This window comes from Pseudonaja textilis, chromosome 1, assembly GCF_049901715.1.
Source record: "Pseudonaja textilis isolate UNSWEBS1 chromosome 1, rPseTex1.2, whole genome shotgun sequence".
Taxonomy (NCBI): domain Eukaryota; kingdom Metazoa; phylum Chordata; class Lepidosauria; order Squamata; family Elapidae; genus Pseudonaja; species Pseudonaja textilis.
In genome coordinates, this window is record NC_141990.1 from 246,505,840 (window position 1) to 246,523,531 (window position 17,692).

General features: G+C 50.2%; 1 protein-coding gene and 1 long non-coding RNA gene across 11 annotated transcripts in view; both read left to right on the forward strand.

The window, feature by feature from the left end:
• Positions 1-15,780, forward strand: LOC148128140 (uncharacterized). Of its 3 annotated transcripts, XR_015740921.1 has the most exons (4): positions 1-272; positions 512-616; positions 11,326-11,473; positions 15,703-15,780. It is a non-coding gene; the product is annotated as an uncharacterized LOC148128140 (long non-coding RNA). The 3 variants fall into 3 exon arrangements; XR_015740920.1 differs by lacking the exon at positions 1-272 and having other exon boundaries at positions 423-616; XR_015740922.1 differs by lacking the exons at positions 1-272; positions 512-616 and adding an exon at positions 10,927-11,198.
• A 327-nt stretch (positions 15,781-16,107) lies between these two features.
• PAX6 (paired box 6) overlaps positions 16,108-17,692 on the forward strand; it is a 29,400-nt gene continuing 27,815 nt past the window's right edge. For all 8 annotated transcript variants that reach the window (XM_026704415.2, XM_087921202.1, XM_087921205.1 and 5 more), the window contains exon 1: positions 16,108-16,210. In XM_026704415.2, coding sequence (XP_026560200.1) covers positions 16,201-16,210 — 10 coding nt within the window. In that variant the 5' untranslated portion in view covers positions 16,108-16,200. The remainder of the gene's footprint in view (positions 16,211-17,692) is intronic.

The window sequence follows — 17,692 nt, forward strand, 5'->3', positions numbered from 1 at the left end:
AACTGGGGATGGAGGCGGGGAGGGCAAAGGAATGACCTCGAAAAAAGGGACCCCAAAGCAAAGGGAGTCAAAAGAAGATTCGGGATCCTTTTGAAGAGGAGGAAGAGAGGGGCCTTCCTTTCCTCCACCCTCCGCCCCAGCCTGTCCGTGGCGAAGCGGAGCAAAGAGCCCTTGGTGCAAGACGGATCGAGCGCAAGAGGCTGGAGACTCAGGCCGGCCGCCTCCACGTGCGCCTCGCCTGGCCTCGAAGTTTCAGCAATGGCCGCGGGAAGGTGAGCGAGCCCGGCGCTGGGAGCTCCTGCCTTCTCGGGGGTGGGGGGGGGGGGGGGGGGAGGGGGAAATGGCTTATTAGCTGAGCCGCTCTAACTGCTCTCCGCCGTGACGTCACGGGGGCGGCCCAGCCAATGAGGGAAGCGCTGGCGCTGATATTAAGGGAAAGTTAGTGCAAAGCTAAGCGCCCTGGCTTGCTTGCTTTTTTGATATTGTCATTGACATTTAAACTGTGTGGCAGATTCTTATGTAGAAAATTGGCGATCTGACTTGCCAGGGACCGACTCGCAGAGGCGGAATTGGGGATCCGAGGACCATGCGCCGCCGCCTGCCCTTCCGCTAACAGGTAAACATTTGTCGCTCCTTTTATTCCGTCGTTCTCCAGAATTTGCAGAGCGGCTTCTAAAGCGGGAGCCTCCCGCAATTGGATTTGTTTGGTGTCCCCCCCGTCCCACCCCCCGAATTTTCTGCCCGTCCTGGATATTTGCTTTTTCTTTTACGCGTCTGGACGCTTTCTCCCTCTCACTCAGACGTCTTCACGTGCATGAGGTGTTTGTGCTCCAAGATTTCTTTGGCTCTCCTCTTCTGCCCGATGGCTGATCTCAAAGCTCTGTTCAATCTTTATGGTGGGAAAGGCGGGGTGGGGGAAAGTTGCCGTGGCTGCGACCCTTATTTGACGTCTGGGCTGAGCTGGGCGTCGTCGGCTAGCCAACTTCTGGGCTGCATGCATGCCCATGTGCTACTGAAGAAGAGTGTCGTTATTATTTTTTTTCCCACCGTGAAGCACCGTATCGTTGACCGGACAGGTGTAACTAACCCAAGCCGTGGGAAAGCGGATAGGAAGAGCCAGGGAAAATGGCCTGGACCTTTTCCTTTGCAATGGAGAAGCGAGGCCAAAGGGAGGCGGGGAAGACCGCGAGTCCTTTCCCCGCCAAAGCACCACGGGTGTTGGGGAAGGGAGGTAGGGTTTTACAAAAAAAGAAGGAACTGGAGGGGTTTGGTACTGGAGCGAGCCCGGAGCCGCGGCCCTCCTCGCCTTGGGTGCTCTGAAGTTCAGGCAGGCAACGAAAGAATGCGGCGCGCATTGTTGGGTAGCATTTTCGATCCCCCAGTCCCAGGGATTTGAGCTTTCCTTGGGAAAAAAAGAAAAAAACTAACAATTAACGATGCTCACTGAGGGAGAAAGAAAAAGCGTTTCGGGTTACGCGGGGACTCCGGCACACCCTGCTCGCCTTTGGGCTTCAGGCAAGCTGAAAGGGCTGCGCCGTCGGGGCCGCTGGGGAGTTTGACGCTCATTTCGGGGCAACGTCAAGAGAGACCCTGGCCTGGCAGGGGAAGGTTTTTGGCGGTGGGTTACTTGCTTTGAATCAGTCCGAACGGGAGCCTCGTCCTCTTTCTTTTTTTTCCCCCTTCCCGCCGTTGGCCAACCCATCAGCAGCCACGTGTTCGGTCTCACTTCGGTCCATTTTCTCTCCGTTGTGGATGGGTTCCGTTTGGGGCGGTTGCTGCCCCCTCCCCCGAAAGTTTCAAGCAAGGTAACACGTCCCTTAGGTGGAAGCCTCCTGGCCCCTTTTGCAAGGCTTCCACTAACTGCTGCTTTCCACTACCAGCCATATCAAAAGCCTGAGGAAGAAAGCGGGGGGGGCGGGGGGGGGGGGAGGGAGAGCAAAATACCAGGCGTCAGGGGGACGCTTTTTCAGACCCTGGTCCGCAAGTGAATTCAGCCTAAAATCCACCCCTCGAAGTTCTGCGTTCTGTTGCAAGTTAGCACCGGCAGGGAAGAAAGCACAGGAGTTGACCTGTAGCAAGTTTCTCCGGAAGAATTCCTTGAGGTCTGGCTCTGAAAGGCCTGCGATCTCGTATTGCAAATTCTACCGCTCTACCTTGTTTCTCGCGCCACCGACTTAATTATCCCGGCTTGCAAGAAAACCCAGGTGGGTTTTTAAGGGTGGGAGAAAAGGTGGAGGGGGGGGGAGCCTAGATACCGGCTCTGATTTCACTTTTCAACTGTTGCCATCCGGCTAAGCTTTCTCGAAGTTTCTGGTCCGATGAATTGGCCGTGGAATCCCGAAGTTGAACGAGTAGTTTAAAAAAAAAAAAAGAAAAAGGCTGGGTATAGAATGGCGGAGGAATTTCTTCCCAAAAGGTAGCGTGAAGTCAGGTAGTAAAAAACGTACACAGGTAGGTCAGAGGCGAGGAGGAGGGCGTGTTTGGTTTTTATTTTGCCTTTTCTGTTTTGCTGTGGGCGGCGGAGGCGGCAGCTGCAAAAGGAAAGAATAAGAGTGAAAGAAACCAAAGAAATAGATGAGAAAAAAAGAAGGAACTGTTGGAGAACTGTTGTGTTGAGTTGCCGCCTTAAGCCGTACAGAAGATAGCCCTCCTGAAACAAATCAAATTGCTTTTTTGGATAACCCCACTTATCTAAAAAGCAGTTTGATTTGTACAGGAGGGCTATTTTCTGAACGGGTTTGGCTTAAGCCGAACATAGAGAAAGCTGCCCATCCCTGAGAATAAATCCCAACAAGGCTTCAGATCGTTTGTTTAGGATTGTAGCCCAAGGCAGGTGAGCTGTGTTTCGAAATCCAGATGATTGGGTGAGGGTACTTAATTAGGGGAAAAAAGGATTAGTGGGATAATGGCTTTTTTTTCCCCCTCTCCTCCCCCTTCCCCCATTTTTCTTTCATTCACTCTCTTGGATGGAGTCTGCAGCCTTTCAGTTCTTACTATCTCTTAAGGTGCTTTGGAACCAAAAATGAAAAAAATTAAAAAGGAGGGGAAAAGTCCACTTTAATCTTCTCCAGTAAATGGACATTCTGGATGGGTAATAAATCAAACACCCAGCCTCGCAGGTCCTCCTCCCTAATTAGAGATGTTTATTGGAGATTGTGTTTATCCAGCTGTCACGACGAGAAAAAGCTGTGACATAATTACCTCTGACCACATAGTCTTTTATATGCATATCTCGTTGACATCCAGCGCCATCCGATCACATTAAAAACGACAAGATCAAAATGTTGATCTTCACAGATGGAAAGTTTTCTCCACCTTTACCTTAATTGAAACTAGCTCTGGAGGAACGGGCCCGACTCAGTTCCCACTCACCCGCGCGCGCGCGCGCGCGCACACACACACAAAACCTACCCATCCCCTGCCGCGCACCTATATGCACTGGTAAATATCGGTGAATATTTATATATATTTTAAAGTAATTTGTGGAATATCTTCAGGACTTCTGGCGTTCCCCCCGCACCAGCACCAGCACCAGCACCACTCCCTAGGATGCAAATGCAAACCCACGGAAAGCTGTCCTTTTCTAAATCCACGCAGAGAAGGGGGGTGGGGAACACACACACATTCAGACGGCCTTTGGGATTGATAAACGTAGGGCTGACCAGCTGATACTGTTCTCCGAACCACCCAAGCGATTCCTAGAAAGGAGGTGGAACAGAAGAAGAAGAAGAAGGAGAAGAAGGGAGAGAAAAAGCCAAAGAAGACGACGAGAGTGTATCTATCTTTGCTGCGGCGGAATGTTCCCTTTCTTTTCTCCTCCTTGCAGCGCCCAGCTCTGGGGGGAAAGCCTGAGAATCCGCGATGGCTGCAGCTCTGGCGAAGTCTCCCTCCGCCTTTTTGAGCCGGCTCTTCTCTTCTGGCAGCGTTTGGGGGGAAACCATCTGCGTGTTTCTCTTATGCGGCGATGATAAGCTAAGAATTGCTCTGTAATTGAAAATATTTTTTTTTTGCGGGGAGGCTGGCTTGACAAATATCAAGGGGGCGAGTCTTTTGATCCTTTCTGCCGCTCCGTTCTCCAGTCTCTCATAAAAGTCGCATTGAGCTCCTTAGTGCCTTGATTAACAGGCAGATTAAGGGCTTCGGGGAGGGGGGGGGGCAGCTGAACAGCTTGTTCCAATCAATAGCGTTTAGAAAAGCTCGTCAGGATGCGCTTTGCTGAGGTGATTTCCCGCGCCTCTCTCTCTCTCTCTCTCTCCCCCCTCCGTTTTCACTTTTTGGAAGAAGTTTCCGGGGTGATTATAGGTCGACTTTCTTCCCTGCAGTATAAAATATTAAACTGTCTTTATGGTGGAACAAAAACAACAACGCCACGGCGGTGGCTGCCGCCTCTTTTCAGAGTTCCCCAAGGCCGAGTCCTTTTTCCATCCTACCACACCACCCGCTCCGCCTTCCATTTTTCTCTAATCCTGGCACACAAAAGTGCCTTCCTGCAAAACGCCTAATGGAAAAAAACAGAAAAACAAAAAAGAGGTTAAATCGATTCCAAACTTTTTTTTTTTTTTTTGCAGATTGTTGGTATAAACTCGCCAAAGCTCCGTTTAACTCGGTGTCCGGCGCATTAAGTGGTTTTTCAAGGGCTTGTCCCCCAATCGAAGTCGGCAGCCGGTGTCCTGAAGGCTGAGGCGTTGTGGAGCGACCAGTCAGTGCGGGTGAATCTCTTCAGTCTGAGACTGAAGTGGACAAGAGGACTTTAAGCTCTTTTCGGGGTATTTATAAAAGAGGGCTTCACAAGGCAGATCTTAATGCAAGGAGACGATCCACAGAGCAGCTTAATGCAGTGATTCCTTCTGGGGGGGGGGGCACCCCGCTCCCTCTCCCACCCTTTATATATATTTATATATATATATTTCATAAATAGATTGCACTTCCTGGGATCAAATGACAGCACTGCAACAATCTGTATCGGTTATTCACACTTCTGTCTTTATTTAGCATTCGGGAGATAAACAAAGATGCTAGTCTTTCAGAGAGCTGCCAAAGCTCTGAGCGATTCTCGGTTTTTAGTTAGCAATTCTTTTCAATTCCCCGCTTTGCTTTGTGTGGGTGAGTTTTAAAAGGGGGAAACAAAAACACAGGAAAATCTAGCGACCGAGCATTTGTCCCCCTCGCATAACAGACGTAAAGTGCTGCAAAAAGGGAGCAACGGTCGATCCACCGACCGCGACTGCTTTCCTTGATAAGGCCAGGGGAACCTTCCTCTATACCCCGACTCGCAAATTCCTCAGACCAGCTCCCACATCTGTATGTTTTAGCCATTAACGTGCAGCCATTTCTGACCGACCAGCTTGGAATTCGCCTGACACTGACCGTCACATCCAGACACCGCTATCACGACAGCAAGGCGAACCTACCATTCATTCCTTTATAGTTGTTGTTGTTGTTGTTATTTTGCTGAACACGCAGACAGCCGCTGGCGGGCTTTGGAGGCGTTGCAGGTGGCTTTCTCAGGCGCAAGAAACCTTGGGCCCAAATGTTCCCTGTCGAAGCCGAGTCTGGCCCACTGAGCAGCTGACTCGCAGGAAATCGGTGAGCCTGGGAGGCTCTTGCCGCTCCAGGCTCCACTAAGCAACGCCTCCCCTCCAAGGCCCGCTTGTTAGTGCCGGCAGCCGGGTGAGATGGGCAAGAGCCCACGCTGCGATCCTAGGCGCGTTTTTCACACACACACACACACACACACACACCGGGAACAAACCCTTCTGGATTCCTGGCACCGCCTCCGCTTCAAGCGCATTGAGCGCCTAGGAAGAAACCCGCCCGATCTTTGGAGAGCTGTTCTCGGCGGCCGGCCTACCAGATCCGGCGGGATGGATTGGGCTATCAGCCTGGTGGATCGGGCACGCGGTTGCCCTCCAAGCGCTTTTACCTTTCTTGATCCAACTGGATCTCTGAAGGAGGAGGAAGGAGAAGGAGAAAGCAGAAGAAGGAGAAAGGAGAAGAAGGAGAAAGGAGGAGAAAGGAGGAGAAGGAGAAGGAGAAGGAGGAGAAGAAGAAGAACAACAACAACAACAACAACAACAACAACAACAACAACAACAACTATTCTCTCCCGGTCCGCCCCTCGCGCGCCCCCTTTCCGAGACGGACCGGTCGGTAATAATCAATCACTTCTCCTCCCCTCCCTTCGGAGCCCCGTCCGTCCGCCCGCCCGCTCCTCGCTCCGTCGGTTCCTCTTCGTCCCTGGCAGAAGGGCCGCCTGGGAAGGAGCTCCCGGAAGACGGCTGCCACTTCGACGAGCCTCAAGTTTCGGCCCAGCCCAGGCGCCCACCTGCCCAGACGGCCTCGGCCCGACAGAGTGAAGCGGGAAGGGGGCCTCGCTTCTTCTACCCTCCAGCGTCCTGTCCTGATTTTGTCTCCCCCCCTCCTCCTCCTCTTCTTTTTCTTGGGGGTGGGGTGTTTTTGTTTTAAATGCCCCCGCCCCACTCAGGAACCGGAGTAAGCCCGACTTAAAATGGCGTCTCCGGTCCAGACCTCCTCCGTCTCCTCTGCGTCCGGTGGCAGGTGGCGTCTCCCACCTTCCCAGGTTGCCCTTGGCAGCCGGGCGCCGGCCTGGAGGAGGGGTATTCCTCGCTGCTGCCGCCCCCCCCCACTCCCCACGGGGCAGCCCTTCCAGCCCAGGCGAGAACCGTCCTAGAGCCCACCTGCCACCACCTGCCACACCTGCAGATCTCAGCCCACGCGGCCTCCCACGGACCCTCCCCCCATTCCGGGGGCCCTTCACTCACGCGCGAGCACGCCCGGATCCCAGCGACTCCTCGCCCTCCGATCCCTGAAGTGCCGGGCTTGGGGCTTAAGCTCGCTCCCGAGGAGGTCGACGCCACGTCTATTCCCCCCGCCGTGTTGAGGGGACCTTCCTTGCGAGAAAGCGAGGCTAAGGAGGGCGGCCTGTATTCAGAGCCCCATCAACCGAGTTCCCTTCTCACGCCCATTCCTCCTCCTCCCCCCCTTCCCCACTTTCTTGAACCCTCTTGTAAGGCATCCGGGCCCGCTGGACCTAAGGTTGATCTGTCCGATAGTCCGTCTTTTTCTCCCTCTCTCTCCCTTCTTTTCACATAAATCCTGCTTTGCTTTCTCACGCCCACATTCTACACGCCTGGTGCTCTTCCTTTTCCCATTCTCTTTCACACATGCACATTTTAATGCAGGCCCTTCTTCGCTCTTGTTCTTTCCTCTCCTCCTCTCCGCCCTCCCTCTCTTTCAACTTTTGCTTTCTTAGTTTCAGAGGCTCCTCCGCCTTCCCTCGCCCTCTTGTCCTCCAAGTCCTGATAAATCTGCAGCCATCCCAGGCGCCCACTCTTTTTTTTATCGATCTTTTGTGGCCCTTCTCTTTTTTTCTTTTTACTCAGACTTGCTTCTTCAGTTCTTCCAGTCCCTTTTCTGCAATGACGTCAGATTATTCACTATTTCCCTCTCGTTGTTTTTTTGTTCTCCCTCGGTGTGTGTGTGTTTTAAATCATCAACTAAGAAAGGGAGGCACACAAGGCCTACTGTGCCCTGGGGGAAAATAGCAACAAGATTACGGCTTCTTTCTTTTGGAGATGAAGCATATAAGTAGGTGCTAATCCAAAGAATGGCTAATTGAATGGTTGTAAAAATGATATTTGCCTGAAGATCTGGGGAAAGAGCTTGTGGCTTCTCCCCCTCTCACTTTCCTTTTTTTTTTCTCTTCTCCCTTCTTTGTCATTGCTGTGGTTGTTATATTTCTCAAAAGTGTTAATGTTTTTAAACTAAAAGAGAGAGAGAAACAGGGAAGCATAATTCATAAGACTAGAATAGTCTAAATAAATCACACACTCACCAAACGGCATGGTAACCCCACTTTATACTTTATTTTATTATTTTATTACAACGCTATCTATTCTAGAAGGACTTTCAAACCACTTGCTGACTTAACAAAAGTTTTGGAAGGAGCAAAAAAAAAAAAAAAAGTCCAGGTTTTCTTAATCTAGATTTTCTTTTCTTTCCCACCTTTCTACCAAGATCCTTGTTGAGAAGCTCATTCTAAAGTTTTCCTGAAGCTGGATTGAAAAAAAAAATGAATAATTTAACTATGAATATTAAATTGACTGGAGGGGGTTATCACCCTCACATTAAAGGGATTCAAATTTACTGAGGCTGATTCAAGAATAAGAGTGGGGCGTACTAAGGGGGGGAGGGGAAACCAGTTCATTTTAAATAGATCTAAATTAGCAACCCGAAGAGCCTTTCAGCACACACCAGAAACTCAACCCAGGAAATTCTCAAGTTCCTACTTACCTTTAAGGAAGTCCTGTTCGACTCTTCCCAGGTTCCGCCCACCCCCTCGTCTCCACCATTATATTCAGGTCCGATTACAAACTTTAGCTCCCACTTTCCAGTTCAATGGGGGAAAATACAGATTGCCTTAGGCCTATCTAGGGTGGCCAAAGGACAAGGGTTGGTCCAGCCTGCCGGGTCCTGTCTTTTCTTCAGCAACTGAGGGGGACAGGTGTTATCCCCAGGAAAGTCTGTAAGAAGAAAGAAAGAAAGAGAGAAAGAGAGAAAAAAAAAGACCTGAGAGGGGGAGCTGAAAGGGGGGGGGGGAACCTAGACCTGCAAATGAAAGGAAAATAGCCAGGTTCCTCTTCTACGACCTCTCTTTTTTTTAAAGCTTTGCAGGTTTCCACCATCTCAGCTCACCCACCTAAGTCGCAGAAGGACAGGCAGCCCCAGCCTGCACCAAAAGTTTTGTCACCGAGAGAAAATCCTGAGTTTCAATTCCAGCCTCTTCCATTTCTCCCTCTTCCTTCTTTCTCTTCAGTCTCCTCACCACCTTCCCACCACCCCGGGTGAGGCGAAGGAGGGAAAAAACCAACCACAACCCATCCATAGCCCTAAACAGAAGCAGAGTCTCACTGTTTAGTGGCCCTCCGCTTCGAGGCACATTGGCAGGAGGAAAGGAAGGAGGCTGGAACGAGGAGAAGGAGGGGAGACCCGGCTGGCTGGCTGGCTGGCTGGCTGGCTGGCTTGCTTCGGGCGGGGGCCCACCCTCGGAAGGAATTGCCCATTGGTCTTTCCAGCCAGTTTTGTGCTTTTTAGGGGCCGCCGCAGTTTCTCTGCCGGGCTGCAGATGACAGTCAGTGCGTGACGGCCTGGCAGCCCATTATCCAGCTCCCATTGAGGCGTCTTTTCACTCCCATGCTAACTCCTTGGCAGAGTCGTTTGTCTCCTCATTGTACTTTCTGGAAGAATGCGATGCTTGTCAGGGCCCTCATTCAATCGCCAGCTACTTTATTGATGAGCTCTGACTTTTAGCACTTTTCACATGTCAAGAGAAGTCAAGTGTATGCGGGGCTACGACTTCATTTTATGCTTGGCGCGTTCGTTGTCGTCGCCCCCCCTTTTCAGCCTCCTGGAATTTTGAAGAGGGGAGGGAGGACGCGCCTTCCTCCTCCCTCTCTCTCTCTTCCTCCCTGCCCCCCCACCCCACTTTCCCTTTATGCAAGAGGAAATGCCTTCCCCCCCTCCCCACCGCGCCCTCACCCCCGACCGCTCGCCATCAACGATCGGAACACCCTGAGCTCGAACTGGTGCTGCCGGTGTCACCTTAAATGCAGACGCGGAGGGGTTGCTTTGGAGTGTACTGAGGTGTATCCTAATACTCCGCCATTCAACAAATGAACTTGTGGTAGTGTGTGTGGCCAGAAGTTTGCCTGCCTTCGGTCCTCGGTTTTTCTGCCTGGGTGCAGACAGAAGAAACGGCCCAGAGATGAGATGCAAGATTGGGCCAAAGCTGGTGGAAGCAAAAGACACCATCACACACAAAACACCCATATTCACCCATGGGGGGGGGGGGGAGGAATTTAGTACTCCCCCTTCTCCATTCGCCTTGTCTTTTTTTATTTTTTGTAATGTCTGCAGCGGAGGTGGGGCGCGAGGTCGAGGGAACCTTACAGCTTTTAGTCAACAAACGGCACGTGGAAGAAGTTTAGGCAAGGGCTCTTCAGGCCCTTTTCACGAGAGCCCTCAATACACAAAGTAAATTGTGTATTTGCTCTGCACTTTCCAGGCAGAGGGGAGGGAAAGAGAGAGAGAGAGAGAGAGGACAGAAATTCCTTTCTCCATCACACTTGGAAAAAAAAGGGAGGGAATGAATAGCCACACATCCAACTGTAGACTTGGCTACCTCCAGGCGATTCCGCCCCCCCCCCCAAAGCGCCTGTCTCCCAAATATTTATGTCGTTACCATCTGAATGTTATTTTTTTCCTTATCTCCATTGTCTGGTGGAAGCTAACTGTTTAAATGCAAATGGGTCGTCTTTCTCTCTCTCTCTCTCTCTCTCTCTCCCTCCCTCCCTCCCTCCCTCTCCTCTCCCGCCCGCACCAACCACGGCCGCTTTGGAAAGAAAAGGGCACTCGTTTTTCAAGCGACATTATTTATTTACTCCGGGCCCTAACTCAGAGGCGAGGGGGCGGGTGTGAGCAGAGTTGATATTTTAGTTGCAGGCACTTTGGCTCTGGTAAATGAAAAAAAAAAGGGGGGGGGGAGGGAAGGAAGCAAAGGAAAGGGGAGGGGAGGTGGGAAAGAGAGGGAGAGAAACTTCAGGAAGGCCCCAGTGGTATTATTTTGGATAACTTGAGAACAAACCAAGAAAACACCTCTCCAAAGCCCAAACGGTTAAGCTTGGCAATTGCCCGCCGCTCATCCTTGTGGTCCCTAAAGTTTCGGATTTGAGCTAGGAAAAGATAGAAAAGGAACCCAGGGCAAATGGGGGAGGACGGGGGGGATCCAAGCGAGGAGGAGCGGGAAGGCGGGGTGGGGAGAGTGAGAGCGAGCGAGCGAGCGAGAAGCCGGTGCATTCATATTCAAACAAATGGGCCAATTGAACCAGGCAGTGTGAGTGAACATCCAATCGGCAGCTGGGAGGCAATGGCGTTGCTTTGCATAAAGCAATATTTTGTGTGGGAGCGAGCCGAGCATTTGCATGCGTGGAATGATTAGTGGGTTTGAAAAGCGAACCCTGGCTCAGCCTCATTTCCCGCTCTGGTTAAGGCGCGGGGAGGAAGTGTTTTGCTGGAAGATGATGACAGAGGTCAGCCTTTGCTAATGGGCCGATGGAGGCGAGGCAGAGACTAGGCGCACACGCACATTCATACCCTTGAACCATCACCAATCAGCCTAGGTGTGCTCTGGCTCTCTCCCTCTCCCCCTCCCTCTCCGCCCCCCCTCCCTCCTCTCACATCCTCTTTCTTCTTCCCTCTCCAGTCAGTGTCAGCCCATTTTATTGTCAATCTCTGTCGCCTTCCCAGGAACTCAAGATCACACAACCAGCAGCGTCACTGGAGAAAAACTCTTTTACTGGCAACCCTTTTTAAAAGACACCACCCTTTCAAAATACGGGCGCTTTTTAAAACTGTTGACAAGAGCTTTGACAACAAGACAGGATGCCTCCAAAAGGTGAGTCTACTTGTTTCTTCTCCTTAGGGCTGCATGCTGCCTCCCACCTCCTATCTGCCTCCTTTCTCTTTTGCCCATTCTCTCTCTCTCTCTCTCTCTCACACACACACACACACACACATACACACATCCCCCCCCCTCTTTTCTTATCTCCACTTTTATATGCGGGAGATGATCCTGGGAGATGCACCAGTCTCAAAGGTAGCTTGCTTGCTTCCTCCTCTTCTTTCCTGCATCCTTCCTTCCCGGCAAACAGTATTGCCTGACGAAGCAATGGCTGCAGTAGGGCGGCTAGACTGCCTTTGACTGGACAGAACCCTCCTCCCAAAGACTAGCCTCTTCTGACTAAGGGCGACGAGCTGGCTCGAGGCTTGTAGGGACTCCCAGAACGTGCGTGGCGGATGTGACCGTGGGGGCCACCAGGTTTTTCTGTTGTTGTTCTACTGCGCCCGCCTGGATCGATCCGAGTGTGGACGTCTCCCTCTCTCTCTTTCTCCCCCACTCCTCATACCCAGCTCTTTTCCCCCTCACTTTTCTTGTTTTGTATTCCAAAGAGGCAGGCGCCTGGGTGTTGTTTGGATGAGGAAGGAGTCCCGTTTGGGGGAATCCTGGGGGCTTTATTTATGGATCTTTTATTCATGTGTCTGGTGATAAGCAAATGGGGTGTGTGTGTGTGAAAGAAGGGGGGGTTGTTGGTGATTGTAGCGTCACTTTCTAGGCCAAGTCAGCTCTTGAGTAGTTGCTACGTCCGGGATGGTCTGAGCGAACCTAAAGGACTGTCACTCTCAATCAAGCAGCCTCGAGATCTCCCCAAACTTATTCACCGCAAAAGAAAAGGAACCACATAACTTTCTAACTTGACCATCACCTGGCTATAAGTGCCAACTGTTTAAACAAAAACAAAGGGGGGGGGAGGTAAAAAGGAAACCGGATCCCCCCTCCCTCCAAAAATAGCAGGAAAGAATCGAGTCGCCTTTCTGCACCCCTTTCACTACCGGTTCTGTGAAAACGGAAATCTCCTAAATTTTTGCACAGAACTTGCGATCAAGTTTCGAAATGAAACAAGAGTTTCTGTTTCTATTTCATGCAAGCAAAGGAAACCCTTGGATTTTTCAAATTAATATTTCCTCCTTGTATGCCTGGATGCCTCGGCCCCCTCCGCTTTTTTTTTTTTTAAATTGTTCTCCCAGCTCCAGTGAAAATTCAGGGCAGTTGTTAGGACCCTGGAAAAGTTTTCTGCCACCTCCCTCCGCAGCACTTTAAGGCTGTGTAGCTTCCTGCCCAGCCAACATGGATAGGAAAAACACCCCATCAAAGTAAATGGCGCTTACTTTTTGAGCCAACCTGCACGTGGAAATGCTGCCTGCCGGGGTCACTGAAAAAGAGTGAAGGAAGAAGCAATTTCTCTCTGCGATCTCTTTAAGGTCTCTCAAGGGAACGGCAAATCCACTGACCTTTGCTAAAACGCCTTCAGACCCGCCGCTTCCAAACAACAACGGCAACAGCAACAAGGGACCAACCAGTAGCAGCACCCATGGGAGCAGAGAAAGGCGAAGAAAGTTTTCAGGCTGGTTCGAGTTCTTTCAAAACAGGGAAGCTTTTTCAAAGTGGCTCCTGCGGGCTATCGTAGGCCTCAAATAATCATCATCATCATCATAATCGGGAGGCTTTGGCAATATTTTCTTTTCATAGCTGGTGACCTTTTGCAACCGTCTCCGCGCCGTTGGATGAGCGTATCTCTTTGGGCTGATTTTGTCCTGGGATTGTAAACATTGATCACCTAAAGAGCTAACTCGGCTGGCAGCAAAAGGGAGAAGACTCGGCATCCTAAGTCGACCCGGTTAGGGCCACGGTTTGGAGATGGTTTTCAAAAAAGGCGGCGCAAGTTTAGGCCTTTAGCCGTCTGGAAGGGGAGGAAAAACAAAAAAAATGGACCTGGAAAGCGACAGCAGGACGACCCTTGGACCGGCTGAGGGATGGGTGGTATCGGCCGCCGCAGCGGCCGCCTCTCCGCAAACATAAAACGCAACGCGGGCAACTGGGCTGCTTCGTGGCAAAGTGGGACCCGCTCCCCGATGGGGCTACCGGGCGGGCGTGGGTGGGTGTGGATGTGTGGGGGTCGTGCTTTTCTCGCGGACGACCTCTGGCCTTTTCCCCCGGTCCTGAGGGGGCGCGGCCGAAGAGCCAAGGCGGTGCAGCTCCGAGAAGCCAAAGTTTCCGCGTGGAGAAAGGCGGCGGACTAGCAAAGCCTCCCCACACGCCCCCACGCCCCAACCGCGGCCGGCAGCAGGCTGAACAGACTGTCCGGGCAGAGTTGTTGGAACGGGGCTCCTGCAGCTCCCGCTTCGCCTCTAGATGGGCCAGGCCGCTAATCGGTGCTTTTCGGCAGCCGAGTCAATATTTACCCGCTGGAAGGTCCTTCACGCTGCGGGGAAGGCCCCGGGTGTCGCCGGTTCGCTTTCTTGTTTTTAATGGCTTGGGGAAAGCCGTCCAAACCGGGCCCAGTTTGGACTCCGGCCGTCTGCCCGCCTTGGCCTCTTTTTTCTTCCCCGGAGAAAGAACACAATGAATCTCTGTGAACAAACCAGGAATGAAACCAAAAAAAAAAAAAGAGGGGGGGGGGGCTTTCTTGAAAACAAAATCAGAAAGCTTTCTAAATAAACAAGTAAAGAGAACGTGGGAGGAGATGAAGGAATTGAAAGCGAGCACCGTTTCATTATTTTATCTCCTTTACCTCTCTCGGTTTTCTCTCCCCCCTCCCCCCCCCCTTTTCGCTGTTTTTTAAAAGAAAACCTCTCTTGAATAGCTTCTTTATTGTAATTGTCTCACCCCAATTGAGCACCCCACTGCGCTGTTGTATCTTTTTACAACCCTTAACAACTCGCACCAGTAACATAATTACCTCCAGATATTTATAACGAGAAATTACTTCTCTATTTTCCTCCTGCTAGGCTGGGAACCTAAAAGAAAGGGCTGGGATAAAATGCAGACACATCAGGGACTACAGAACTTTAAAAGGAAAAAAAAATGGAAGGAAGGAAGGAAGGAAGGAAGGAAGGAAGGAAGGAAGGAAGGAAGGAAGGAAGGAAGGAAGGAAGGAAGGAAGGAAGGAAGGGCTGTAGGAATGAACACCCACCAAAGTCAGGCGTTGGGGTTGCCCCGGTCCTGGGCTAAGGCAGGCCTAAGGCTGGGAGGAGAGGATATTTCCTTTTTCTTTATACATGGCAAGGCTGTTGGTGCCTTAAGCTGGAAGCTGCCTTGCCCCGAGCAGAGCAGGAGGAGGCTAGATGGTTCTTGCGCTCTAGGTTTGGGGAGGGGAATAAAATGGAAGCCATTGTCTGCCTTCCATGAGCTTTGTGCTCGCAGTTCTCACCCCCTCCTGATCTTACATTTTAAAGCAGTGAGGCGAGGTAGGCAGCGTGTGTCACAGGACAGTGAAAGGGGGGAAGATCTAAAGACCAGAAAGAAGTTAACCAGAAAGAGCGGATTTCTCTCTTCTTTTGCTTCCCTTCTCGCTGCTCCCTTTTCTCTCAGAGGAAAAAAAAAAGGGGGGGGGTTTCTTTTGCAATTTTTTGTGCCTCTTATAAAATTGTTGGTGATTGTTAGTGCCACTTGGGGAAAACATACTTTTGTTGTTGTTTTTTTCCCACCAAAACTAATATCCAACTATTTAAAAATGCCTCAGGTGAGAGATTTGCACATAACCGAAAAAATGTCTTTTTTCTCCTGCTTTAGTATTATTGTGGTTGTTTTTATATATGTGTGTGTGTGTGTGTGTGTGGGTGGGTGTGTGGCAGCAAGCGTTCCTTGACCCATAAACTTCTGTTAGACCAGAGAAAGAATGTGTTATAGTCACCTCCATAAAAATCAACTCAAAGTCAAGTTGTCGGAGGGTTTATTTATTTTTAAATACAGACATATAGTGTGACAAAATTCTGCATTCTTGCAAGAAGCGCTCCAATATTTTTAAAGAATGGGGGTATTTCTGAGAGTTTCAAAAGTGGAGAAAAGCCGGACATGGAGTCTTGTGAACTGTTTTTCTTCCCAATTCATGCTCGGGGAAGAAAAACAGTTCAAAAGGCTCCTGTGTCCACCTTTTCTTCACTTCTAAAACTCTCAAGAATAGCCCCATTCTTTAATGAGGAGTGGGGCAAGTGGGGGGGAGGAAAGGATGTAAATTAAAAAGTCTTTAATATTTTTTTTTCATGCACTTTTCTTCTTCATCCTAGTGGGAAGACTTTAACCAGCACTACACAGATGTGTGATTCCTTAAATTGCATGAGAGGAGAGTCCACTCATAAATCAGGCAAGTTTCAAGCCCCTCCTCCTCTTCCTCTTCCTCCTCCTCCTCCTCCTGTGTTCCCCTATAGCACAAGAATGTGAATGAGTCCATATTAGGGGTTAAAAGTGACTGGCCAGCCTCTCTGCTCACATGGTAGCTGAAGTGCTGAGAGAGCTCAAGAGTTACTCCGAATGTGATTTATCTTGCATGGTTGCGTGAAAGATTCAGTGATTTGTTATTAAAGATACCAGGGTTGGGAGAAAACAAACAAACAATAAATTAATAAGTTTTGGGGCCTTAATTGAGAGGCCGTAGGATGAATGACTTCTTAGTCATAATAATACTGGAACTGCTAACCTGCTTCATTACCTTGGTTTAATATTGATCTTATCACTAACAGTGCCCTCTTCCCGAGCCACGTGGGATCTTGGTTCATCAGTCCACCATGCAGAACAGTAAGTGGCTCTTCCTGTCTTTTGGGATGCCAGCTTGAGCATGTCTAGTTGAAAAGGCGGTTTTGGTTCGGTTCGGCTTGTCTTGGGTGGTAAGGTGGCTGGGAAGAGAGAAAATGACTCGTTTTGAAAATATTCTTCATCATGGAAGAGAAAGAGTGAAAGAGATCGGATGAATGAGGTTCTTTGGATTCTTCCACCAAGAGATGGGGCTTTTGAACTTGGAAGCACCGTGTGAAGATTCTCCTTTTGTCCTTAAGGAACTTTTGTCCTTTTGGAGGGAAGGAAATCCATCCAGCTCAGGAAGAAGTTTCTTCCTTGAAATTGCACCTAATGGAGATGGAAAGAATACATTTGTGTGGACTGACAACCCATTGGTTGTAGATAGGCCCACTCTAAAATTCATCTGCTCCTGGATTCCTGGGCAAACTTTCAAATATGTAAGTCCTTTCTGAGGGACATAATGTGAGAATAATGCTCTACATGAGGCGGGGAGCTGATATCCCCACACAAGCAATTTTCTAGAAGTCTGATTCTTTCCCTTGGCTCTCAGTGCTACGGATTCCCGTCCACTTCACATCACCCCTTTCCCCGGCATTTCCCAGTGATGAGCATGACAGCCTCTCTGGCAGGAAATAGTGGAGCACTGAGGCCTGTGTAACTTTTGCACATCTTAAAACTAGAAAAAGGAGGGATGAAGGCAGGGAGGGAAGGAAGGAAGGAAGGAAAGAAGGAAGGAAACCGGATTCATTGCATTATAGCATGGCTCTCTGTTTGTTGTGGTGTACTAAAAACAAAAAAGGTGAGATAGTTGAAATCCTCAATCTGACGGTGCGCATCTTAACCTGGAAGGAAATCCCCTTAGCATGCAAGGTATTTGTCCAAGAAGGCGTGGTGCTAGGGCGATGGAAGCTGCTAGATCCAGGCAGGTCGTTTTATCAGTCTGGAGGGTAAAGCAAAAGAGACCCACCTTAACCTCAGTTGTGATATATTGTCATAAAAGGCCGCAGCAACCCTCCAAAAAGTAAAGTAAAATCCCTAAAACCGTGCCCAGAAAATAACAGCGCTTGTGGCAGTTCTTTACTAATGCCCTAGCGACGAGCTTTATTTCGAAACCCAAGCAATTTCTGCCTGGCATTAGGAATTCCCGAACCGTGCATTTAAAAAAACAAAAACAAAAAAAACAAAAACGCCAGCTATCTTCTTTGGCGCCTAGGCACAGAGGCATAATACAAACAGTTAAGGGAACGTTAGCACGCTGCCAGACTGAGGGACTGGACAGGGTGGGACGATTTCCACCGCAAGACGGAAGGCATTAACTGAGAAAAAGAGGATCCTGGTTTGGGATTCCTGATTTATTAAGTGTCTTTTAGGCGCGGCGTTGGAAGCCTTGGAGGTCGCCTCCAAGTGCGGTGGGACGGAGGAAGAAGAGGCGTCCCGGATCTCGAGAGGGCCGTTCCCAGCGGCCAGCTGAAAGGGCTTAGT